Genomic DNA, 27,146 nt, shown 5'->3' with positions numbered 1-27,146 from the left:
ATGTAGTAACCAAAAAAGTGTTACACAAATATACTTTGATTTGTTTATTTGAGATTTTTCAAAGTAACCACCCTTTGCCTTGATGACAGCCTTGATAACAGCTTTGCACAATCTTGCCATTCTCTCAACCATCTTCATGAGGAATGCTTTTCCAACAGTCTTGAAGGAGTTCCCGCATATGCTGAGCACTTGTTGGCTGATTTTATTTCACTCTGCGGTCCAACTCATCCCAAACCATCTCAATTGGGTTGAGTGTGGGTGATTGTGGAAGACAGGTCATCTGATGCAGCACTCATCACTCTCCTTGGTCAAATAGCCCTTACACAGCCTGGAGGTGTGTTGGGTCATTGTCCTGTTGAAAAACAAATGATAGTCCCGCTAAGCACAAACCAGATGGGATGGCATATCGCTGCAGAATGCTGTGGTAGCCGTGCTGGTTAAATCACTGACAGTGTCACCAGAAAAGCACCATCACACCTCCTTCTATGCTTCACTGTGAGAACCACACATGTGGAGATCATCCGTTCTCCTACTCTGCGTCTCACAGACACAGAGGTTGACATCAAAAATTTGGACTTATCAGACCAAAGGACAGATTTCCAACGGTCTAATGTCCCTTGCTCGTGTTTCTTGGCCAAAGCAAGTCTCTTCTTCTTTTTGGTGTCCTTTAGTAGTGGTTTCTTTGCAGCAATTCAACCATGAAGGCCGGATTCACACAGTCTCCTCTGAACAGTTGAGATGTGTCTTACTTGAACTCTGTGAAGCATTCATTTGGTCTGCAATCTTATCTTCTGCAGCAGAGGTAACTCTGGGTCTTCCTTTCCTGTGGCAGTCCTCATGAGAGCCAGTTTCATCATAGCACTTGATGTTTTTTGCGACTGTACTTGTGAAAAATTTCAAGAACTTTGTAAGTTTCCTCATTGACTAACCTTCATGTCTTAAAGTAATGAGGGACTGTTGTTTCTCTTTGATTATTTGAGCTGTTCTTGCCATAATATGGACTTGGTCTTTTACCAAGGAGGGCTATCTGCTGTATGCCACCTCTACCTTGTCACAACACAACTGATTGGCTCAAACACATTAAGAAGGAAAGAAGTTCCTCAACTTTTACAAGGCACACCTGTTAATTGAAATGCATTCCAGGTGGCTCCCTCATGAAGCTGGTTGAGAGAATGCCAATATTGTGCAAAGTTGTCATCAAGGCAAAGGGTAGCTACTTTGAAGAATGTCAAATATAAAATATTGTAACACTTTTTTTTGGGGTTACTACACGCTTCCTTGTGTTATTTCATAGTTTTGATGTCTTCACTATTATTCTACAATGAGGAAATAGTAGAAAGAAAAAAAGAAAAACCTTTGAATGGGTAGGTGTGTCCAAACTTTTGACTGGTACGGTAGGTATGCAGTTGCTCCACTTCTCAAAAGGTCAATGGGTTCTGATCTGTGCAGTCTGAATTACACTTTGACTAGAGCAGAACCAATATGTTTGTGTATGAGTCAATGTTGTGACCCTTTGTTCTCCTGTACTCCTAGGTGTGAAGCCATTAATAGTGGAAGATACGTATCTCCTCTGTCCTGCACCCATTCTCCAGGAAGAGGGAATGTAAGTACTATAATCACTGAAAGAATATCAGTTTTTCTCTTTATCTGCTGTTTACCTGCTAATGTTTCTGTCACCCATCCTAACCACACGCTATCTCTTTACACCCCTGTTGTGTTCCAGGGCAGCCAACCTCTATGTCAGCATGAATGAAGGTCTCAGTTTTATCTCCAGTTCAGTCACCATTACAACAGTGGGCTGTGTAAGTACAGTGGGGTGGTGCATGTTGTTGCAGTACCCCCATCAAAGACTCACATGAACCAATAACTGTCCCAAACTATGACAGTTAGTCCCCTGTAGTTACATGATTACAGGCACTTTAACTTTCTGATGGGTCTCAGCCTTTGCACTGTGGTGGAACATGCAGGTCAGTGGAGACTGAGTTTGACCTGTGTCCCTCTCTCTCTCTCTCTTTGTCCCAGTCTGATGGAACCATCCTGGCCATCGCCCTGCTCATCCTCATGCTGCTTTTAATCCTCATGATTCTCTGGTGGTTCTGGCCTCTTTGCTGCACTGTGGTGAGTCACATAAACTATATGTCACATTCACACTCATGGACAGTGTCTTAAAAGCGTGAACCTTTTTTAAACTTTTATTTTATTAAATACAAATGGCCCTATATGGTAGACCTATGTGTAGCTTGAAGCATTCCCAGTAAGTCTTTTCTGAGAGAACTCTATGTACTTTATCTATGTACTTTATCACAGATGATCACGGATGTATTTTACGGAGTTATTTTATCTGAATAAATCACACTCAAGTCATCTTGCTAATCTAAACAGTATTTCCATGGTGAGAGGGGTTATATGAGTCAGTGAAGGATGAGACTCTTTGGCCTTTTTGCCTCCAATTGATTTAATTAGTCCATTATGCCCGTAGGCCACCAGAGGTCAGTGGTAAAGGTGTGCTGAAGTACTTAGTCCCTCTGTTGAAGTAGTTTGTTCCACTGGAGGGTCACAGAACAGTGGTTCTCAGCTCCAAGGTCGAGGACGATATAGCTTCTTTATGCTGTTCTAGTATTTAGACAAAAATCCTCCCAGCTAGGCCTGACAAAATGGATCACAATTTAACCGCTTTGGTCTCCTATACGGAATTAAAAATGTGTATTTCCCATCAAGCCTGGAAACAGAGAAGTTGGAAAGACGCAGAGTTTTTTTTTTTATATATGTTACACTCTCTTTTTAGTTCTTGTCAGTTATTTTCAGTGGAAACCCTTGCCCAGCACTGTTTAGGAGAGTGATGCAATGTTACCATGGGAAATCAGATAGCATCCCAGCCTTTGGGATTGGGAAGCACAGGGGAAAATAATCTAATTTCAAGTAATGAATATTCATTGCCTTGGCCGGGTTCATTTCTAAGGAAATGTACTTAGTTATAGTTGCTCAACGTTTTGTTAGCCATGGACACACCCCAAGCATGTATTTTCCTATAGATTGAGCAAAGTGAATGAGGAAAATACAGATTATCAATATTTACTAAACATCTCAATGATTTTAATATTTTTCTACATCATCACAGGGCTCTGCCAAAATCCAACAGGAGGAGCTGGTAGTTAAAAGCCTACATGTCTGTGAAGATGTCCTTTTTTCTGGAACATATTTTACACAGGGTTTCTTGAATTTCCTCATAGCTAAAAACAGAAAAACAAGTGAGCGTGGAGCATAGACTCGAATGCCCTTTACTATTCCCCCACCCCCCTTGTAAATAGTAGGAAAAAGGAGAGAGAAAAACAATTCCTGAGCCATGTGTTTTCATGCAACCCTGTTTTTGGCACACATTACTGTGACATATATTTTAATGTGTTTTTGAAGTACATTTGCTTTTTTACATGCTTGTCACGAGTGTAAACTCCCCCCCCCCCCTCCTCTTTCTCTCACCATAGATTATCCATGAGCCCCCACCAGCAGTGGTGGAAGACAGTTCGGTAGGTAAACCCTTGATGTTGATTACTTTCGGGGTGTGGGTTAATATATTTTATGTCTTCTATTGGTCTCCAGAAGAAAAGTTTCCATTCACTCACTGTTACACAATGATATGGCTGTTAAATTATGTAATGGCCATTAAGCAGAACATAAATACACTTGCAGCCATTTGTTTTATAGTTAAAGTAGTCACATTCTTTTTTTGGAGATTTTTACTGAACAACAGTTATCCTTGATGTATATTCCCTATCCACGAGAGAGAAAACCTAGGCTACAAGGACAGTGTAGCACATCCATTTGAAGTGTTAATAGGTGTAGGAACCCATTGCTTATGGTCCATTTTCTTCAATAACCTCAACTCACTGACCTTTAATATTCCCCTTGATTTTATAGACTGACATATGACCAAGCTGTTTCTTCGGCCCATGTCATGAGGACAACACCCTCCCACTATGAAGCCCTGTCTTTCCCCTCAGCTCATCCTAAACCCCCCCTTACTCTCAGCAAATACCTTCTGATAAAAAGGCATGAGAGCTTCTTTGAACAGACCCTTCTCTGGTCACTGTACAAACTGATCATCCATTTCTATACCTCCCCTGTATGATAAAAATAAAGCTGAGAATAATTGTCCGTTTAGATCACTATATGGGATTCCTTTTTTTAGTTTAAGGTTGCAATTAAGGCCTTATTTAAGAGGCATCTGTTTTGGAGTCCCTTTCTTGAGATCCCACTGGGAATTCACTGACTAATCTGATTAATCAAATAATTCTTCAATAATATTTTCTTCACAATAATACAGCATCGCAAATGACTCTAGTTACAAAACATTCTCAACTAGCAACAGAATTCTATCCCGGTCATATGTGACTCATTTTAATAACACTGAGCGTTTTTACAGCCCATACTCATTTAATAATGTTGAAATTATTTTCCTTTTAGTATAAATCCTTTACAACCAAAGTTGCATCCAAAAATGGAATAAAGTCATGAAAGAATAGAGGCAGCCAAAAAGGTGTATAGTGACAGTCCAATTTACTTTTCTTCTCAACTTGTATATCATAGATTTACCAGTCTTTTTAGCTGTTTTTGTAAGATATTGTCATAAAATCCCCTCATTAACCAGCGCATGGAATGTACACAAAAAGTGTGAAGTAATCATCTCCCCCACTCCTCTAATTCAATTCAATCATACAGGAGGTATCTCCTCCAGTTTTCTGTGAAGCTTTTTGCCCATTGTCCGTGTCTCTGTGAGGGCGATGGCGTCAGCCTGTTGTTATTTCCTCCTCTCTGGCAGTCCCTGATCATAGGCCTGATGGATTCGATTAGTCTGAATCTGGGTCTATTAAAGAGCTGAAACATGAGGGGGGCTGTGGGCTCGGTCATTTCCTCTGATCTGACGCATGCCATGGACGGGACGGGAGAAGGCGAGGGGGGGGGAGAGAGGAGAAGGAGACTAATTTAGACATAAAAAGGAAATCATACCCAGGGCCTGAAATATTACATTGTGAGTAGGGTATATGAGAGATGGAGAGGCAGAGTGCTTGGTGTATAGGCTGTACCTCAGAACCAACAGTGCCAGTGTGTATGAAATGATTAATCATCTCACACCCTGAATTTTTATTAACCCTGTCTGGGGCATTGTGCAAAGAGTGGGATCTTTACGCTATCTCTCCCCCCCCCACCACCACAGGATGAGGAAGAAGATGGGATGCCTAAGAAGAAGTGGCCCACGGTCGATGCCTCCTACTATGGGGGCAGAGGTGTGGGTGGAATCAAAAGGATGGAGGTGAGCTTCGCTGGAACCCTGCTGTATTTAAGCTCCGACAAGCTGATTTCATAATACTGTACTTGCCCTCAATCGCCTGTCAATCTACAGCTGTTCTCTCCATGCTATTTGATCTAGGAACTCTGTTTGACAGATCAGCAATGGCAAACAACCAAGCACACACTTAGTGGTTGGCCGAGCACGCCCCCATTCACATCGACGGGGTTGTAGTGGTGCGGGTTGAGAGCTTAAAGTTCCTCGGTGTCCACATCACCAAGGACTTATCATGGTCCAAACACACCAACACAGTTGTGAAGAGGGCATGATAATGTCTCTTCCCCCTCAGGAGGCTGAAAAGATTTGGCATGAGCCCTTAGATCCTCATAAAGTTCTACAGCTGCACCATAGAGAGCATCTTAACTGGCTGGATCACCGCCTGGTATGGCAACGGCTCTGCATCTGAACGCAGGCGCTACAGAGGGTGGTGCGTACGGCCCAGTACACCACTGGGGCCGAGCTCACTGCCATCCAGGACCTCTATACCAGGCGCTGTCAGAGGAAGGCCCTAAAATTGTCAGACTCCAGCCACCCAAGTCATAGACTGTTTTCTCTTCTATCGCACGGCAAGCAGTACCAATGCACCAAGTCTGGAACCAACAAACCCTGAACAGCTTCTACCCCCAAGCCATAAGACTGCTAAATAGTTAACCAAAGAGCTAGTCAGACTATCTGCATTGACCCTTTTTGCACAAATTTTTAGACTCCTCATATACGCTACTGCTACTGTTCATTATCTATAAATATTTACCTCAATTACCTCGTACTCCTGCACCTCGACTCGGTACTGGTACTCCCTGTATATAGCCAAGTTATCGTTACTCATTGTGTATTTGTTCCTTGTGTTATTTTTCCTCAATTTTTCTCTCTGCTTTGTTGGAAATGGCCCTTAGGTAAGCATTTCACTGTTATGCTTCGTAAACAACAGGTGTAGACTGTGACAAATTGAATGTGCCAGGTTGAAATTAAGCTAGACATGTTTAAAAATCTCTGCTTGTTATTATTTGTCAGGTGCGTTGGGGTGAGAAAGGCTCTACTGAGGAGGGAGCCAAACTGGAGAAGGCAAAGAATGCCAGGGTGAAAATGCCTGAGCAGGAGTTCATACAGTCCCCCACCCGCATTCTCAATAATGGCATGCGCAAGCCTCCAGGCCCTCACAAGTGGTACTCACCAATCAAGGTATTGACATGGCCAATATAAAATAAACGCATTGCACACAAAGCTGTCAAGTTCAATCACATACTCAACATGGCTTCCTATATTATATACACTGAGTGTACAAAACATTATGAACTTGACATGGACTGACCAGGTGAATACAGGTGAAAGCTATGATCCCTTATTGTTGTCACATGTTAAATCAATTTAATGAAGGAGAGGAGACCAGTTAAAGAAGGATTCTTAAGCCTTGAGACAATTCAGACATGGATTGTGTATGTGTGTGTGCCATTCAGAGGGTGAATGTGCAAGACAACATATTTAAGTGCCTTTGAACGGGGTGTGGTAGTAGGTGCCAGGCACACAGGTTTGTGTCAAGAACTGCAACGCTGCTGGGTTTTTCACACTCAACAGTTTCCTGTGTGTGTCAAGAATGGTCACCACCCAAAGAACATCCAGCCAACTTGACACAACTGTGGGGAGCATTGGAGTCAACATGGGCCAGCATCCCTGTGGATCGCTTTCGACACCTTGTAGAGTCCCTGCCCCAACGATTTGAGGCTGTTCAGGGGGAGGGGGGGGTGCAAGTCAATATTTAGGAAGGTGTTCTTAATGTTTTGTATATTTTGTGTAAAGACTGATGGGATGGGTTGAAGCTGGAGTTGATTATGTAGGAATTTCATGTGGAATATTTGAGTGTTGGTGTCCCAGTCCTTAGGTGACCACTGGCATGGTGCCCCTACGCACAGGTCCAGGAGCTAGTTAAAGGCATTGTTCTATACATCCTGACAGTCAGCAGGGGATAGCTAATATAAACCAGATACACACTTGACTGACCTCCAAGAGACAAGGGCTGCAGAGCTAGCAGTTTTGTGAAGAAAAACAGATTATTTTCCAACCTCTTAGCAGTGGCTGGGTCTATGCAGAATTCACAATGATCAAATATCATTTGTTCAGGCTCTGGCTTTGAGGAGGAAAATTGAAATAATCTGAGTCAGATGTTTTATCATTAAATCGGATTACGATCTACAAAGTGAATCCTCTTATTGGTGACAGATAGGCATTCAATGACAAAATTGTGGAGTTGTGGTTTGAGTTCGAAAGTATGACTATGGAGTGTAAATATACATGCTGTATAGCGACTTAGTCACAATACACACAAACCCACAAAAAAACAAAAAGCATTATTATTGGTATTGTGTACTGCTCTGTGATTGCAGGGCAAATTGGACGCTCTGTGGGTGTTGCTGTCGAAAGGCTATGACCGCGTGTCTGTGTTGAGACCACACCCAGGAGACAAGGTAAGAGCCAACAAGCTGGATACATGTAGACAGAGCAAGGCTCATGTGAGGACAATAATCAGGCCCACGTATACTAGCCAACTCTGACTGCTTCAAATTGAACCCAGTGCTCTCTGAAACACGTCATGGTTTCCATGGCAGGAAAATGACTTCTCTTTGCAATTTTCCTGATCCAGAAACCTGTAACCAACTGACATGTGCAGTAACACAATTGTTCTGTACAGGAGTCTCTAAAACATACAGTACTTTAGCTATACTATTATATCACCACATGATGTTTATTGACCTGTTTAAATCTCTCAGAGCAAAAGGTTCTGAAGTTGAACTATTTAACAATAAGGTCTTACCTACCCCAAGTGCATTGAGTGCTTGTCTTTTCCTACTAGCACTAACTTTGCTGATAACTACTTTGTTGGGGGAAAGGTACTTGCTACGATTGTGATATTTTGTTGTCTCACCTAGCTATCTTCAGAGGAATGCACTAATGTAAGTCGCTCTGGATAAGAGTGTCTGCTAAATGACAATGAAATGAAATGAAAATAAAATAATTATATCCACTACCATTCAAAGTTTGGGGTCACTTAGAAATGTCCTTTTTGAAAGATGTTTTATTTTTTTTGTCCATTAAAATAACATCAAATTGATCAGAAATACAGTGTAGACATTGTTAATGTTGTAAATGACTATGGTAGCTGGAAACGTCAGATTGTTTAAATGGAATATCTACATATGCGTACAAGGCCCATTATCAGCAACCATCACTCCTGTCTTCCAATGGCACGTTGTTAGCTAATCCAAGTTTATAATTTTAAAAGGGTAATTGATCATTAGAAAACCCTTTTGCAATTATGTTAGCACAGCTGGAAACTTGTGCTGATTTAAAGAGGAATTAAAACTGTCCTTCTTTAGACTAGTTGAGTATCTGGTGCAGATTCGATTACAGGCTCAAAATGGCCAGAAACAAAATACTTTCTTCTGAAACTCATCAGTCTATTCTTGTTCTGAGAAATGAAGGCTATTCCGTGTGAGAAATTGCCAAGAAACTGAAGATCTTGTACAGCGCTGTGTACTACTCCCTTCACAGAACAGTGCAAACTGGCCCTAACCAGAATAGAAAGAGGAGTGGGAGGCCCCGGTGCACAACTGAGCAAGAGGACAAGTACATTAGAGTGTCTAGTTTGAGAAACAGACGAGTCACGAGTCCTCAACTGTCAGCTTCAATAAATAGTACCTGCAAAACACCAGTGTCAATGTCAACAGTGAAGAGGTGACTCCCCCAGATCATCACCGATCCTCCACCAAATTTCACACTGTGGATTGTAGGCTTCTCCAGGTCTCACACCCACTGAAATTTGGTGGATCGGTGATGATCTGGGGGTGCTTCAGCAAGGCTGGAATCGGACAGATTTGTCTTTGTGAAGGACGCATGAATCAAGCCACGTGCAATGTTGTCCTGGAAGAAAACTCGACAATGTTCCCAAACTCTGAGGATTGGTTTTTCCAGCAGGACAATGCTCCATGCCACACAGCCAGGTCAATCAAGGTGTGGATGGAGGACCATCAGATCAAGACCCTGTCATGGCCAGCCCAATCTCCAGACCTGAACCCCTTTGAAAACCTCTGGAATGTGATCAAGAGGAAGATGGATGGTCACAAGCCATCGAACAAAGCCGAGCTGCTTGAATGTTTTTTGCGCCAGGAGAAGCATAAAGTCACCCAACATCGATGTGAAAGACTGGTGGAGAGCATGCCAAGACACATGAAAGCTGTGATTGAAAATCAGGGTTATTCCACCAAATATTTATTTCTGAACTCTTCCTAAATTAAAACATTAGTATTGTGCTGTTTAAAAATGTTCTTTGCATTATTCGAGGTCTGACAATACTGCATCTAATTTATTTTGACCAGTTGTCATTTTCTGCAAATAAATACTCTAAATTACAATATTTTTATTAGGAATTTTGGAGAAATGTTGTCAGTAGTTTATAGAATAAAACAAACAAAAATTATTTTACCCAAACATACCTATAAATAGTAAAACCAGAGAAACTGATTTTTTTTCTTCTATTTTCTATATTGTAGAATAATAGTGAAGACATCAAAACTATGAAATAACACATATGGAATCATGTAGTAACCAAAAAAGTATATTTTAGATTCTTCAAAGTAGCCACCCTTTGCCTTGATGACAGCTTTGCACACTCTTGGAATTCTCTCAACCAGCTTCATGAGGAAGGCTTTTCCAACAGTCTTGAAGGAGTTCCCACATATGCTGAGCACTTGTTGGCTGCTTTTCCTTCTCTGCGGTCCAACTCATCCCAAACCATCTCAATTGGGTTGAGGTCAGGTGATTGTACAGGCCAGGTCATCTGATGCAGCACTCCATCACTCTCCTTCTTGGTCAAATAGCCCTTACACAGCCTGGAGGTGTGTTGGGTCAGTGTCCTGTTGAATAACAAATGATAGTCCCACTAAGCGCAAACCAGATGGGATGACATATCGCTGCAGAATGCTTTGGTAGCCATGTTGCTTAAGTGTGCCTTGAATTCTAAGTAAATCACAGACAGTGTCACCTGCAAAGCACCACCACCTCCATGCTCCATGGTGGGAACCACACATGTGGAGATCATCCGTTCACCTACTCTGCATCTCACAAAGACACAGCGGTTGGAACCAAAAATCAAAAATTTGGACTCATCAGACCAAAGGACAGATTTCCACCGGTCTAATGTCTTTGCTCGTGTTTCTTGGCCCAATCAAGTCTCTTCTTGTTATTCGTGTTCTTTTAGTAGTGATTTCTTTGCAGCAATTTGACCATGAGTTCACACAGTCTCCTCTGAACAGTTGATGTTGAGATGTGTCTGTTACTTGAACTCTGAAGCATTTATTTGGTCTGCAATTTCTGAGGCTGATAGCTCTAACTTATCCTCTGCAGCAGAGGTAACTCTGGGTCTTTCCTGTGGTGGTCCTCATGAGAGCCAGTTTCATCATAGCGCTTGATGATTTTTGCAACTGCTCCTGAAGAAACTTTCAAAGTTCTTGAAATGTTCCCGGATTGACTGACCTTCATGTTTTAAAGTAATGAGGGACTGTCGTTTCTCTTTGCTTATTTGAGCTGTTCTTGCCATAATATGGACTTGGTCTTTTACCAAATAGGGCTATCTTCTGTATACCACCTCTGCCTTCTCACAACACAACTGATTGGCTCAAACCTGTTAATTGAAATGCATTCCAGGTGACTACCTCATGAAGCTGTTTGAGAGAATGCCAAGAGTGTGCAAAGCTTTGAAGAATCTCAAATACAAAATATTTGTTGATTTGTTTAACACTTTTTGGGGTTACTACATGATTCCATATGTCTTATTTCATAGTTTTGATGTCTTCTATTATTCTACAATGTAGAAAATAGTCAAAATAAAGAAAAACCCTTGAATGAGTAGGTGTTCTAAAACTTTTGACCGGTAGCGTCTATATTTATTATTATTATTATTATTTTATATGGAACTATGAAATCCAAGCAAAAAGGAATCAGGTTTTTAATGTCACGTGCACAAGTACAGTGAAATGCCTTTCTTGCAATGTTAAGTGTTAACATTTTTACTTGTAATTTAGTAAAGGGTATATTGGTTAGAAAATATATATATATATATATTTTTTTTACCCCTTTTTACTCCCCAATTTCGTGCTATCCAATTGGTAGTAGTTAGTCTTGTCTCATCGCTGCAACTCTCGTATGGACTCGGGAGAGGCGAAGGCCATGCGTCCTCTGAAACACAACCCAACCAAGCCGCACTGCTTCTTGACACAATGCCCATCCAAACCGGAAGCCAGCCGCACCAATGTGTCGGAGGAAACACCATACACCTGGCGACCCGTGTCAGCGTGCACTGCGCCAGGCCCGCCACAGGAGTCGCTAGTGCGCGATGAGACAAGGATATCCCTGTCGGCCAAACCCTCCCTAACCCGGACGACGCTGGGCCAATTGTGCGCCGCCCCATGGGCCTCCCGGTCGCGGCCGGCTGCGACAGAGCCTGGACTCGAACCCAGAATCTCTAGTTGCACAGCTAGCACTACAATGCAGTGCCTTAGACCACTGTGCCACTAGTGAGGCAATAGACTATAATTAACCCCATCACTCCCACCACCTCCATAAAGCCAGTCTGTTTTTATTTGGTGACTCATGAATCAGGCTGTGCATAGGGGTTGGCAGGAGTACATTTTGAAACAACAGAAAATGTAGAAACCGAAATGGGCACAGCTGTTAGCAATAAAGCAGACATAGAAAGAGAGAACTGAAGAGAAAACTGACTTCAGAAACTAGACATAATGTATCCCAATTTAATGAATTCACCCCCGTCCGCCCAACTCACTTTAGAGGGCGATATCTACTAAGCTAACATATGGAATTTTTTTCAGATGGTTATACCATTGATCATTTTGCTATTTTATTTTAGAACCACTGTAGGCATAAGCAAAGTATAAAAACATTATTTGATGAAACATTGAATTTGGCCTTACTGCTGTTAACTCATAGAAATGCATTGAATAATACATTTATACATCGGAAAACAGTCAAAAAACAAATCAAAAGGAAGAATGTTTTTAAGTGTTCTGTATCTGAGCGATATGAGAAAGCTCAGGATATATATCTTTTTTTACATATATTTAACCCCTTTTGTTTTGGCACATTCTTCCCCATATTCACTTGTATTCATTTCTACCACCCAGTACTGGGTTACCTTCAGGCGACTCTTGTGGAGCCTCTGAGTCTCAGGTTTCGATAGTGAGATCCAAATAGTTACTAGCTCAAACCATTCTGATTCAGTGGATTGCGGCCATTGAGCTATTAAAGAAATGGACACAGCGCCCAAGATGACCAACCGTTGTTTTCAACGTACACTACTCACACTCACATACGCCATTTTGAATTTGCTGCCGTCTTTCTAGATCCGGTTTTACTGGGATTACTACGCATGTGGACAGACAGCTGGATCACGCGAACATTCTCCGGGAACTCAGCCAGCTCAGGGAGCGTGCCAAGCATGTGGACAGCTAAACAAACCAACCGCCACTTCCCCCTCGCCAGCTGGGCTCATAACGTCAGAGTATGAATATAAAATGTTCATATCCTCGGCTGTGAGTGATGGGGGGGGGGGGCATCAGCGACAATCATTTGAATTATTCAATGCATGTATTGTGCACAAAGGTGATGACTAAAGTCCTTATTAGAAATATTCTAATTTGACTTCTCTATGGGGCCGTCTATGGGAATTGTCTTTTTGGGCCGTAGGTTAGTTAACTGTCCTCTGGGAATTCGAAAGCGTGCTTCCAGACCGGAATCCTGAGCCTTGATGTGATGCAGCCCATGCAAAAACAGGAAGTCTCTAGTGTAAACACACAGAGTTTTATTTAATAAAAGGTGTTGATGTCAACAATTTTTTGTGCGGCCACAGACATCGACCTCAGTTGGTTTTAACAGAAGGTAAATTAAATATAAACCCCCTTGACAACTCCTCCTCCCAGACTGGCTGACCTCTACTGTTCAGAGCCTGTCCTTGGAGAGTTACAGGCTTGTGATAAGAGCTGTGGTCCGGTGTGACTGGGCTGGGGGCTGGGAGGGAGGGAGAACAGAGAGGAATATTGATTCTGTAGACTTTACTTCCTCCTTCACTTAAACCTGAATTAATGTTTAGCTATTCAGGGTGGATGGAGCTGAAGTGCATTGTCAGCAAAGTTCTTCAATCATGTCATCTGAGAGATGGGCACAAACAATGATTTCTGCAAAGATATTTGCGTTTTCCAAAGATTTTGGCAATGTTGTGCAATGTGGCTGATTTTATTAGTTTTCTTCCGTGTATATAACGCCATGTGGGTTATTGTGTGACTTGTTGATGAGTGTGAGGATATTACAGTACACTCTTAGAAAAGAAGGTGCTATCTAGAACCAAAAATAACCCCTTTTTGTTCCAGGTAGAACCCTTTTGGGTTCCCTTTCCACAGAGGGTTCTACATGGAACCAAAAAGAGTTATCCTATGGGGACAGCCGCAGAACCCATTTGGAACCCTTTTTTCTAAGAGTGTAAGGTACCCAGCAGGGCGAGGGTAAGCACTGGGGTATGCAGGGGGCACATGAAAGGTTTGGGACACTGACTGCACACAAAGACCAATGCAGTCTTCTTAGGTAGAACTGTTTACTGCAGCTCCATTGGCCTGCACTCTCCACCGTAAGATGGTGACGAGAGACAGTGGAAATGACACAGAGACATCAGAAAATGTGGAACGTTGTCATGACTCATGACATTGCCTTCAGCAAAGGATAGCACATAAGAGGAAATAATAGTTTACAGGAGAAAAAAGATACAAAATAAAAATTACACTCTATTGCCTATCACACTATAGATGACTGCTGGCTTTAATCACCACTGAGCCTTTCATAATTAACAGTAGGAGTTCGACCTTCAGAAAGCTGTTCATTAGTATACAGGAAGCTAGGCGGAGAGCTCTAGTTTTCTTGTTGACTCTCAGTGAACAAGGCTGCTCTGGTTGCAATTAAGATCTCAAGTCAAGGCATTTGTTTTTAGTTCCCCTCAAATCAATGCATCTGCGAGGGACAGAATCTGGTCAGGACACAAGCAATACTGCCTCTGGACATTTCCTACTCAGTCCGATGCCCTTTATCCAATGTTCCAGTGCCCTGACAGGGCTAGTCGGGAGAGAGCTGAGCCCATGCTTCCTCCGCTGCCCCTGTGTTGGGGCTGTAGGGATTTCAATTCGAGACAAGGAAAACATTGATGTGGTGATATTAGGGTTGCAAAGCTACTGGTCATTTATCAAACCTACCAGAATCTTCAGTAATTTTGCCATTGATTTGTTTGTTAATTACCAATCTTTAAAAAAAATGTATCCATATATAGTATTCATTTTTATATCTGTGTCCATACTGTCCATGAGTTTCTAGTAGATAGACCATATGTTCAAGAGAAATAATCAATGGCAATATTTTCAATTAACTCTTTCAACTATTAGCTTTTTCCACAAATGCCACCAGTGTGACGCATATTGACATGGTGCATGTGAATTTAAAAAAAAGTATATTTCATTCTTAAACCCTCATATCAAACACCAATGGTATTCACTAAGTTGCTTGTTTATATTTAGGATAATGTTTTTCATCTTTTACCTATTATTTTAAAATCATCTTATTTAATCTTCCATGTGATAAGGCCGCACAGACGGCCAGAGATAATTACAGACACCTGTGATAATCTGCTGTACTCTGCTGTACTCAAGGGCACACACTAAAAGTGTGTGCAAGATGGTAATCGGCAAATTTAGCATGGTGGCAGCACTTTTACTTTGTTTGTTTTAAACATCACTGAAAATAATTGCATCTGCATCTAGATGAAAGAATGGTAAATTCTCAGCAACTTCTCAGTCCTGCCAACCCTTTTGATGGCATCCAGCACTTCGGATTTGGAAGGAATGTTATATACCAAACTTTCATTAGACCATGGCACAAACCAAAACGATCATCCAAGGCCAGTATGAAATCACAAATTAATTGTGGAGATCTTATAATAACTCTATGCCTTCTCCTATCGAGTGATATCCATCAATGCCCTCCACCTCAGTTTATCACAAACACCATCAAACGGCCTATGCACCTCCTGCAAACGTTGGGTTAAGACTAACTGCAAAGCTTTGGTATGTTTTGGAATGCGTGCAGTTGATTCATCTGAAATGCAGCTGTCCTAGTTTTGGGCATTGGGTCAATGAAATTGACCTTTGCTGTCGGTGTGCTGTACCGCGGGGTGTCTGAGCATCGAAGGTGGAGTGGGACCAGAGGACTCACCTAGGATGGAGAGCGCACCAGAGGGGGGCTCCACAGCAGGGCACAGGGCACCAGAGGCGGGGGACGTGGTGGTGAGGACGACAGATTAGCGGTAGGTGAGCTGGCAATGCGTGCACCTGGGGAGGGGTGCTCCATAGCAGCAGAGGCAGTGCAGCGGGAAGCGGTTACAAGTGAATCGGGAATTCAGCGAGGTTTACATTTAAACGTCAGAAGCCTACTACCGAAAATTGATGAGATATGCCTGTTGGTTCGCAAATCAGAGGTGGGTGACTTATGTTTTACAGAGACGGTGGGATTCATCTGTTCGTGACTCAGAAATTAAGATGAGCAATTACTCTGTTAGGAAGGATCGGAATCAGAACAGTGGGGGTTTATTTGTCTTTGTAAGCTTGAATATTGCTTATAACTTCAGTTTTGATTTAATCGATGATGTGGACATTGTCTGGCTGGATGTCTGGTTTCCCAATAACAAGTCGATTTTTGTTGGGTGTGTTACGGCCTGCCAATCAGAATGCATTCTATTAAGGTCTCTAAATTGTCAAACTGTAGTGATTCCCTGTTAGGGGATTTCAATACTGATGTCTGCAAAATGGATAGCCCAACCTACAATGTATTTATGCACTTCTGTAGATCATTTGCTCTGACCCAAATGATAAAAGTTCCCACCAGGGTATGTGAAACAGTGCAAAGTACGATTGACTTAATATTGATGTCTGATTAAATCCAACATTTTTCAGAGTAATAGTAATATTTTTTTTATTTTTACATTTTGCACAAGGAGAGTTTTTAAAGATATATGTAGGTGTCACTAAACTGTTAGACAACTGTGTTGAAATGTTTAGGGAGCAAGTGGGTAAACTTGACTGGTCACCTGTGCTGGATAGTGTAGGGGTAGACAGTGCCTGGGAAGCAAAATGTAGATTCCTTGATGTGGTGAATCTGATGGCTCCCCTAAGACGGGTCAGGGTAAAGCAGAGCGAGCCCTTGGTTTAATCATGACATTCTAGAATCTATCAAAGCAAGGAATAAGGCCTTTAAGAAATGCAAGAACTCAAGAGCAGCCTGATTTTTCTCCTATATAAACATCACAGAAATGAAGCACAGAGAAGGATGGATGAAGCTAAGTGGGGTTACTTTGCTGATTTTAAAATCATTGAGAGCAAAAATTACACTAAAAAGCTTTGGAAATCATTTTAAGGAACTATGCTGTAGTAGTTCTACCAAAAACAAACTAAACAGTATTGGACTGAACATCAGGGGGGAGATGGAAAAGCTGAAGTTTCCAATGAATTGAACTCTTTTTATTTTATTTATTTTAACTTCTGTTGCCAGTAAGCTGGTAAGCAAGCTGCCCACCAGTTCTGGTTTGTATGGAAACAACCAAGTCAATAAGTATTATGCAGAGCCAAACGTTCTCTTTTGTAAAGGTAGCAACAGCTAAAATAGCCAGTACACTAGCCAAGCTTAAATGCTCAAAAACCACAGGCCTGGATAATATTTTCTGTTGAACAAGGCATCTTTCCCAGGGACGAAACAAGCTAAAGTTATACATACAGTATGTATAAGGGGATAAAGTCTGACCCTGGGAATTATAGGCCTGTATCTATCCTCAGTATACCATCAAAGATCCTGGAGAGATTTGTACATAGGCAAATTTAGGTCTAATGTATGATTTTCAGTCAGGGTTCAGAAAAACATACTCCACTTATTCACATCTACTTTACTTGACTGACTTCATCAGGAAAGAGATTGATGAGGGAAATCTCTGTGGAATGGTACTGCTTGACCAACAGAAGGCCTTTGATACAGTTAACCACTGTCTCCTAATCTCCAAACTAGAGGCACTAGGGTTAAGCAGTATCCCTCTAAGCTGGGTAAAGTCCTACTTGTCAGGTAGGGAGCAAGTGGAAGAGGTTAATGGTTCACTGTCTCTGACAAAACCAATGAGTTGTGGCATTCCGCAAGGGAGCGTGCTTGGGCCTCTACTGTTATAAACGATATGAACGATGCTTGTTCTTGCCATCTTTGCCTTTATGCGGCTGACTATACATTTATGTTGTCTCATAAAAGTAAAAATATGTTGGAGAGCATACTTAGCACAGAGCTTACTAACATTAGCAAATGGCTTAGAGATAATAAGCTGCACTTTAGTAAAACTGAGGCAGTTATTTTTGGGTCCAGACCTAAATTGTGTAGGTCCCCTGAAATCAGAGTGGAGTTAGTGGGTGAGGTGCTGACTACTAAAATCTCTGTTAGCTACCTGGGACGCATCCGCATCCCATGTAAGCCTGGGAGGTGTGAGCATGGCCACTAAAGTGCTAGGGAAGGTTAATGCCAGGACTGCGTTTTTGGCTAAAAAGTCCACGCGGTTTGACAAGGACTCCATGAGTGTTAGCCACTGCCCTCATTCAATGCCATTTTGACTACACTAGTGCTTCCTGGTTTGGGGGCTTATCTAAGCCTCTGAAGGGGAAGCTTCAGATTGCCCAGAACAAGCTGATCAGGGTAGTACTGAAAATGAGTCCATGGACTGGGTTTGGTTTACAGGAGTATTTATGGTTCTGCGCCCAGATGTCTAACTGATTACTTTCCCCATGTTAGGGATGCACACTCACAGCACCTGATCAGGTGTTGCAAATGTGTGCTTATACAGGTTCAGGAGTAATGCTGGGAAAGGTATTTTCTTGTATACTGGAGCCTCGGAGAGGAATTGCCTCTGCCCATAAAAACTGTCCATTGTGGGCAGCTTTAAAAATAAAGTAAAAAACAGTTTGATGCCTTCTGTTCCCAATAGAATGTACCATACGATGTAATTGCAATGATGAGATATGTTCTTTTGCTTTGTTTTTGTTTTGTTATCATCTCGCTGTCATACTGTGTGCAACCATGTTGGATCTTGCCAAGCCATCTTGTCTCAAGAAGACCACAATGGAAATAAGTCCCAGACTTTATTCTCAATGATTTTACTCATGTGCATTTATGGCTAAGTTTTGTATGTGCTTGTTATTTTAAATGGTTGAATTAATAAACTAAACACTAGATGTCTTGTGATAATTACATAAAATCCTTATAAGATACCAAAATTCTGGTAGTCAGCAGTAGACATTCCAATAGCATTCCAGAAACGTGTAGAATCTATGCCAAGGTGCATTGAAGCTGTTCTGGCTTGTGGTGACTCAACACCCTATTAAGACACTTTTTATGTTGGTGTTTCCTAATGTTCCAAACCACTGGCTATTGTTTCGAATATAAATACATGAATCTTAAATCATAGGTACTCTCTGATCTTTGTCCTTTTAAGGATTAGGACTTTGACATTGTTTAGCATGGGATAGCATCACAAATATCTTCTTTTGAGTAAATTCTTTTGCAGCAAGGATATTTCTTTGGATGTAGCGCTGACACTATGCAGACATGAAGGGGAAATCAGAGAATGTGTGTTTGTCTCCCCAACCCAGCGATATGAAACAGAAGTGTAGACGACGGACAATGTACACGCCCTTAAAAAGTTGGTTGCCATAATGTAGGAACATCTAGTGTAGTGGTCAGTCCATTCCACGTTGTTACGCCTCCAGCTTTTATTTTTTTCATTTAACAGCAAATTCAACTGACCAGCTCACCTGACGAAGCAATAAAATGTGTCAGTAGAGGCTGCTGAGGGCTCATAATAATGGCTGGAACGGCGCGAATGGAATGGCAGCAAACATGTGCTTGTTGACGTATTTGATACCATTCTACTGATTCCGCTCCAGCCATTACCACGAGCCCGTCCTTCCCAATTTAAGGTGTTGCCAACCTCCTGTGATGTGTCTGTGGAACATCAATGTGACTGACCTTCCTAATTTTAATCATGAGCTCTGTCTCTCAAGCCACTTTTATACCTGGTTCTAACATGCGTCATTTGCCCTGATCTTGTCCTCATTCTGATGTGCCCACAATTTTAGACAGGTGTAGTCGATTTAAAAGACACATTGGGAACTGATTTTGATCAGATCTTATAAGTATAAACTGGCAAGATCAGAATGAAGAACGCATGTTAGCGGCAGGTATAAACGGGGCTTTAGATATGTATGGAGACTGGATAATGCATACCTTTTATTGCCTTTTACTATGAAGCACACCACCTCTACAACAGCAGTGGATTCAGAAGTAGTACATTGCGTTTTTCTCACCTTGTCTCTGTCTTACGTTTCAGGGCCGATGCATGAACTTCACCCGGGTCAAGTTCAATCCTCCTCCTTGCTACCCCCACTACAACCATCACTCAGCCCCCATCTACACCCCTCCAAGAGGATCTAGTCCACCGCCTCCCCAAGGCATGCTCCCCCCTCCCCCCAACAGCCCCCCAGCATCCCTTTCACCATCCTCTACCTCCACACTGCCCTCAACACCCCCTCCTTTTTTTACCATTACACCTCCACCTTACACTCCTCCTCCAACTCGAGCCCTTCCTCCAACCACTCTGTATATACCCCCTCCTATGTGCCCCCCCTCCCCTCCACCACCTGCATCCCCAACCGGCGCTCTACCCCCTCCACCAGGACGAGGCTCCCTGCCACCACCTCCTACCCGCCCACCACCATGCCCATCTGTAGATCCTCAGTAGTGATTGGAAGAGAGAGGGACACGGGATGACTAGGACAAGGAAGATCAACAGGAATTTGTCCTGTCTCCCCTAAATCTTTGACTGTCCCCTCATTCCACTGCCAGTCAGGATATCTGTGTGGCTCACACCACAAACAACCAGCTGATGACTTGTCAACTATTTGTCTACAGTGGCCCATGTACACATCTAGGTCAACAGTACAAAGATAAGTTGTACTTAAGGTTCTACAGACGTCTCCTGATGGACAGCTTTCCTCATAGAAATACATCTATGTTGTCCATAGATGGCCAGGTCTGTTACCTTGTCAAGGTCATGAGGGCTAAGCTCATCTCTTCCATTCTAGAACCAACAAGAATGGATGGATATCATTGTGACAAAGCAAAGCCAAGTGTTGGATGTTTGCCTCTTTTTCAAAAAATGAAGGCTCTAGAGAGTTGGCAGAGGTATTATATTCAGAAAATGGAGAGATGTCTCCAAAATGACATTCCAATAATGTATCAGTCTGATTTTTATACATTTAATATTTGTTTCTCACTGACAAATAAGTTATTCTGAGCAGCGGAAGGATTGTTTGCCAGTGGTAGTTTCTTTAGAGATTAGCCAAACTAAATCCAGTAAATGTAACATCTCAATTAATCACAAAGTCCCAGTGCCAATCACCCTGCTGCACTGCACAATTGTCAAGTCAATGGCAAGTTTGCATAATGTCAGCATAGAGGATGATTTAGTGCCTTATTGAGCCTTTAAATGGGCAGTGCAGTTAATGTGATTTTTCCAGTTTTTTTTGTATTTTTAGTATTCTACACTATAATGTCGAAAGTACACTCTGAAATGTTGAAAATGATTATAATGTCCTTTTTGTGTAAGAACTGTTAAACTTTATTTTATTTTATCTACACACCCACACGATCAGTCTGAGCATTTCAATGGCAAAAGGAGGCCCAGGGAAATAAATGATAAAACATACATTACCAGTCAAAAGCTTGGACACACCTACTCATTCCAGGGTTTTTCTTTGTTTACTATTTTCTACATTGTAGAATAATAGTGAAGACATCAAAACTATGAAATAACACATGGAATCATGTAGTAACCAAAAAAAGTGTTAAACAAATCAAAATATATTTGAGATTCTTCAAAGTAGCCGCCCTTTGCCAAGAGTGCAAAGCTGTCAAAGGCATTCTCTCAACCAGCTTCATGAGGTACTCACATACAATGCATTTCAATTAACAGATGTGCCTTGTTAATTTGTGGAATTTCTTTCCTTAATGCATTTGTACCAATCAGTTGTGTTGTGACAAGGTAGGGGTGGCATACAGAAGATAGCCCTATTTGGTAAAAGACCAAGTCCATATTATGGCAAGAACAGCTCAAATAAGCAAAGAGAAACGCCAGTCCATCATTACTTTAAGTCAATGCGAAAAATTAAGAACTTTGAAAGTTTCCTCAAGTGCAGTCGCAAAAAACATCAAGCGTTATGATGAAAGTTACCTCTACCTCTGCTGCAGAGGATAAGTTCATTAGAGTTAACTGCACCTCAGATTGCAGACCAAATAAATGCATCACAGAGTTCAAGTAACAGACAGATCTCAACATCAACTGTTAAGAGGAGACTGCGTGAATAAGGCCTTCGTGGTCGAATTGCTGCAAAGAAACCACTACTAAAGGACACCAATAAGAAGAAGAGACTTGCTTGGGCCAAGAAACACGAGCAATGGACATTAGACCAGTGGAAATCTGTCCTTTGGTCTGATGAGTCCAAATTTGAGATTTTTGGTTCTCTGCGTGTGTGCGTCTGCGTGTGTGGTTCCCACTGTGAAGCATGGAAGAGGCGTGATTGTGTGGGGGTGCTTTGTTGGTGACACTGTCAGTGATTTATTTAGAATTCAAGGCACACTTAACCAGCATGGCTACCACAGCATTCTGCAGCCATACGCCATCCCATCTGGTTTGCACTTAGTGGGACTATCGTTTTGAACAGGATAATGACCCAACACACCTCCAGGCTGTGTAAGGGCTATTTGACCAAGAAGGAGAGTGATGGAGTGCTGCATCAGATGACCTGGCCTGCACAATCACCTGACCTCAACCCAATTGAGATGGTTTGGGATGAGTTGGACCGCAGAGTGAAGGAAAAGCAGCCAACAAGTGCTCAGCATATGTGGGAACGCCTTCAAGAGGTTTGTAAAAGCATTCCATGTGAAGCTGGTTGAGAGAATGCCAAGAGTGTGCAAAGCTGTCATTAAGGTAAAGGCTGGCTACTTTTAAGAATTTCAAATATATTTTGATTTGTTTAATACTTTTTTGGTTACTACATGATTCCATATGTTATTTAATAGTTTTGATGTTTTCACTATTATTCTACAATGTAGAAAATACAAAAAATACAGAGAAACCCTTGAATGAGTAGGTGTGTCCAAACCTTTGACTGGTACTGTATATTTGGAGTTATTTTCAATAAACACACAGTGATTTATTAGACATACATTGATGATTTAAAAATTCAAAAGACTGCATGGGGGCTTTAATTAAAAACACAATGTTATCTGAGAGCAATTACATTCCCGTGGTTTAAGTAATTTGTTAATGCATGTAACAGTGTTTGATTAATTCATGGCTGTTTGTTAGTTTATCATTTAAAAAAAATTATATTGTGTGTATAAATGTCTTTTTGTGTCTTTGTATTGTTCACTCAGCATTGGTGTATGGTTGTCATGGTGAAAGAATGAATTATTGCAAATAAATGAAAGTAAATGTGTGCAAACGAGTCCTCACAATTATATGAAATTCCTCAGTCAGCAGTATCAATGGATAATGTGACATAGTTGGGTTTCATTTTGTATACGCTATATATACAAAAGTATGTGGACACCCCTTCAAATGAGTGGATTTGGCTATTTCAGCCACACCCGTTGCTGACAGATGTATAAAATCGAGCACACAGCCATGCAATCTTGATAGACAACCATTGGCAGTAGAATGGCCTTACTGAAGAGCTCAGTGACTTTCAACGTGGCATCGTCATAGGATGCCACCTTAACAAGTCAGTTAGTCAAATTTCTGCCCCGCTAGAGCTGCCCTGGTCAACTGTAAGTGCTGTTATTGTGAAGTGGAAACGTCTAGGAGCAACAACAGCTCAGCCACGAAGTGGTAGGCCACACAAGCTCACAGAACGTGGCCGCCAAGTGCTGAAACGTGTAAAAAATCGTCTGTCCTTGGATGCAACACCCACTACCGAGTTGCAAAACTCACTAAAGAGTTCCAAACTGCATCTGGAAGAAACGTCAGCACAAGAACTGTTCATCGGGAGCTTCATTAAATGGGTTTCCATGGCTGAGCAGCCACACACAAGCCTAAGATCACAATGCAAGCATCTCCTGGAGTGGTGTAAAGCTTGCTGCTATTGGACTCTGGAGCAGTGGAAATTAGATTCTCTGGAGTGATGGATCATGCTTCACCATCTGGCAGTCTGACGGAAAAATATGCTACCTGCCCCAATGCATAGTGTCAACTGTAATGTTTGGTGAAGGAGTAATAATGGTCTGGGGCTGTTTCATGGTTCGGGCTAGGCCTCTTAGTTCCAGTGAAGGGAAATCTTAATGCTATAGCATACAATGCCATTCTAGACGACCAACTCCATATTAATCTCCATGATTTTGGAATGAGATGTTCGAAGAGCAGGTGTCCACATACCTTTGGTAGTGTAAATTAAATCAATAAAATTCCTGACATACATATCCTTTGCCTTACAGTAGATTCTTCAAGCTGTGCCTTTCAGGGTTCACATGGTATTTTGTCATTGTTGCTCATCACAATTTCTTGACCAAAAAAGTCCATAGCGTATTGATGGTAAGCCTCTAAACCAGGCTATGACGACTTCACCCATTGATACTAACATGCTGACCGCTCACTTGCGCCATCGTACGCATGTTGATTTTGTCCACTCACACCTGATCAGAACACGCGGGATATAATCATTGGGTTGTTATTTGACCTGAAGTGCCTCTACTCTGACAATTAATCCACAGATGAAAGGGTAAACCGAGTTTATTAGAAACAATCTCCCCTCCTTCAGGCTTCTTTTTCTTCTTTGGACTTTATATGGCAGTTGGCAATCAACTTTAAGGTGCATTACCACCACCAACTGGACTGGAGTGTGGACCTCAGTTCACCTTTCAATCACCCACGTGGGTATATGCTCCTAAAAACCAATGAGGAGATGGGAGAGGCAGGACTTGCAGCTTATCAAGCGTCACAAATAGAACCAAGTTCCTGGTTACACACACACTCGTTGACGCGTGCGAGCAGTGTGGGTGCAATGATTGAATAACCTCTATGTGTACATTTATATTGCAACGCTCGCACACACGACGCGAGCGGTGTGGTCAGCATGTAAGTCTTAGGCAGTCTATGGGCCAAAAGATTCAATGCACCAGTTGTATTATGTAATGCTTCCTCTTGCCAGTAGGAGATAGTGAGTCTTACGTAAACACACTTGATGGAACTACAGTGGCTTCCAAAAGTATTCACCCCTTGGCATTTTTCCTATTTTGTTGCCTTACAACCTGGAATTAAAATAGATTTTTTGAGGGGTTGTATCCTTTGATTTACACAACATGCCTACCACTTTGAAGATGCAAATGTTTTTATTGTGAAACAAACAAGAAATAAGACAAAAAAATTAAACTAGAGAGTGCATAACTATTCACCCCCACAAAAGTCAATACTTTGTAGAGACCTTTTGCAGCAATTACAGCTGCAAGTCTCTTGGGGTATGTCTCTATAAGCTTGGCACATCTAGCCACTGGGATTTTTGCCCATTCTTCAAGGCAAAACTGCTCCAGCTCCTTCGAGTTGGATGGGTTCTGCTGTTGTACAGCAATCTTTAAGTCATACCACAAATTCTGAATTGGATTGAGGTCCGGGCTTTGACTAGGCTATTCCAAGACATTTAAATGTTTCCCCTCACCACTCGAGTGTTGATTTAGTAGTATGTTTAGGGTCATTGTCCTGCTGGAAAGTGAACCTCCGTCCCAGTCTCAAATCTCTGGAAGACAGACAGGTTTCCCTCAAGAATTTCCCTGTATTTAGCGCCATTCCTTCAATTCTGACCAGTTTCCCAGTCCCTGCCGATGAAAAACCTCCCCACAGCATGATGCTGCCACCACCATACTTTACTGTGGGGATGGTGTTCTCGGGGTGATGAGAGGTGTTGGGTTTGCGCCAGACATTTTCCTTGATGGCCAAATAGCTCAATTTTAGTCTCATCTGATCAGAGGACCTTCTTCCATATGTTTGGGGAGTCTCCCACATGCCTTTTGGCGAACACCAAACGTGTTATTATTTATTCTTTTTTTCTTTAAGCAATGTTTTTTTCTGGCCACTCTTCCGTAAAGCCCAGCTCTGTGGAGTGTACGGCTTAAAGTGGTCCTATGAACAGATTCTCCAGTCTCCGCTGTGGAGCTTTGCATCTCCTTCAGGCTTATCTTTGGTCTCTGTTGCCTCTCTGATTACTGCCCTCCTTGCCTGGTCCATGAGTTTTGGTGGGCGGCCCTCTGTTGGCAGGTTTGTTGTGGTGCCATATTCTTTCCATTTTTTAATAATGGTTTTAATGGTGCTACATGGGATGTTCAAAGTTTTGGATATTTTTTTATAACCCAACCCTGATCTGTACTTCTCCACAACTTTGTCCCTGACCTGTTTGGAGAGCTACTTGGTCTTCATGGTGCCTATTGCTTAGAGGTTTTGCAGACTCTGGGGCCTTTCAGAACAGGTGTATATATACTGAGATCATGTGACAGATCATGTGATACTTAGATTGCACACAGGTGGACTTTATTTAACTGATGATGTGACTTCTGAAGGTAATTGGTTGAACCAGATCTTATTTAGGGGCTTCATAGCAAAGGGGGTGAATACATATGCACGCACCAGTTTTCCGATTTGACTTTTTTTGAATTTTTTGAAACAAGTAACTTCTTTCATGTCACTTCACCAATTTTGACTATTTTGTGTATGTCCATTACATGAAATCCAAATAAAAATCCATTTGAATTGCAGGTTGTAATGCAACTAAATAGAAAAATGCCAATGGGGGATGAATACTTTTGTCTTATCACACTCAAACACATTTGTAGGCATCAGAGTGTGGTTTTGGTCCAGTGACTGTGGTCTTGTCCACACAATGGATCAGTATCATCGGGGCGACAGGAACCCCTGCGGTTGAGAGCAATGGTTGCTGGTTTGAATCCCAGAGCCGGCAAGGGTGGAAAATCTGTCGTTCTGCCCTTGAGCAAGGCAGTTAGCCCACAACAACAACTGCTCCCTGGGCACCAATGACGTTGATTAAGGCATCCCCCGGCACCTCTCTGATTCAGAGGGGTTGGTTTAAAATGTGTAAGACATATTTCAGTTGAATGCATTCAGTTGTGCAACTGACCAAGTATCCCCTTCCCTGTAGCATCGTCTTCATCTCTATCCCTCCAGATGAGGTGTAATATAGTCCTTTTACCAGTGGAGGCTGCTGAGGGGAGGACGGCTCATAATAATGTCTGGAACGGAGTGAATGGAATGGCATCAAACACATGGAAACCATGTATTTGATGTCATTCCACTGATTCCGCTCCAAATATTACCACAAGCCCGTTTTCCCCAATTAAGGTGCCACCAACCTCCTGTGCCTTCTACCTATCCATAGCAGGATGTCTGGTTCAGATGTCTGGTTTTGTATAGTTAAAGCCACTTCCAAATATTTATCAGTCTGAATATGTGTAGCGAAGGAAGTATTTTAGAAAACTTTAAGTGTAGTCACTCTGTGCTAGTTTGTGATGAAATCACTTTTTCATTACAGACTTATTGACTTGTTTCCAGTTCTTTACTTGTACC

General features: G+C 42.0%; 1 protein-coding gene across 1 annotated transcript in view; it reads left to right on the top strand.

Annotated features, from left to right (window-relative positions):
- Nucleotides 1–23,019, top strand: part of LOC139545419 (anthrax toxin receptor 1-like) — a 41,807-nt gene extending 18,788 nt beyond the window's left edge. Inside the window, exons 11-18 of the mRNA XM_071353163.1 lie at nt 1,534–1,603; nt 1,724–1,802; nt 2,023–2,118; nt 3,483–3,524; nt 5,213–5,308; nt 6,356–6,523; nt 7,723–7,803; nt 19,851–23,019. Of these exons, the coding sequence (XP_071209264.1) occupies nt 1,534–1,603; nt 1,724–1,802; nt 2,023–2,118; nt 3,483–3,524; nt 5,213–5,308; nt 6,356–6,523; nt 7,723–7,803; nt 19,851–20,261 (1,043 nt within the window). The 3' untranslated portion in view covers nt 20,262–23,019. The remainder of the gene's footprint in view (nt 1–1,533; nt 1,604–1,723; nt 1,803–2,022; nt 2,119–3,482; nt 3,525–5,212; nt 5,309–6,355; nt 6,524–7,722; nt 7,804–19,850) is intronic.
- The last annotated feature ends 4,127 nt before the right edge of the window (nt 23,020–27,146 follow it).

This window comes from Salvelinus alpinus, chromosome 19 (genome assembly GCF_045679555.1).
Source record: "Salvelinus alpinus chromosome 19, SLU_Salpinus.1, whole genome shotgun sequence".
In the NCBI taxonomy this organism is placed as follows: Eukaryota; Metazoa; Chordata; class Actinopteri; order Salmoniformes; family Salmonidae; genus Salvelinus; species Salvelinus alpinus.
This window is presented reverse-complemented; position numbering and strand designations above follow the sequence as displayed.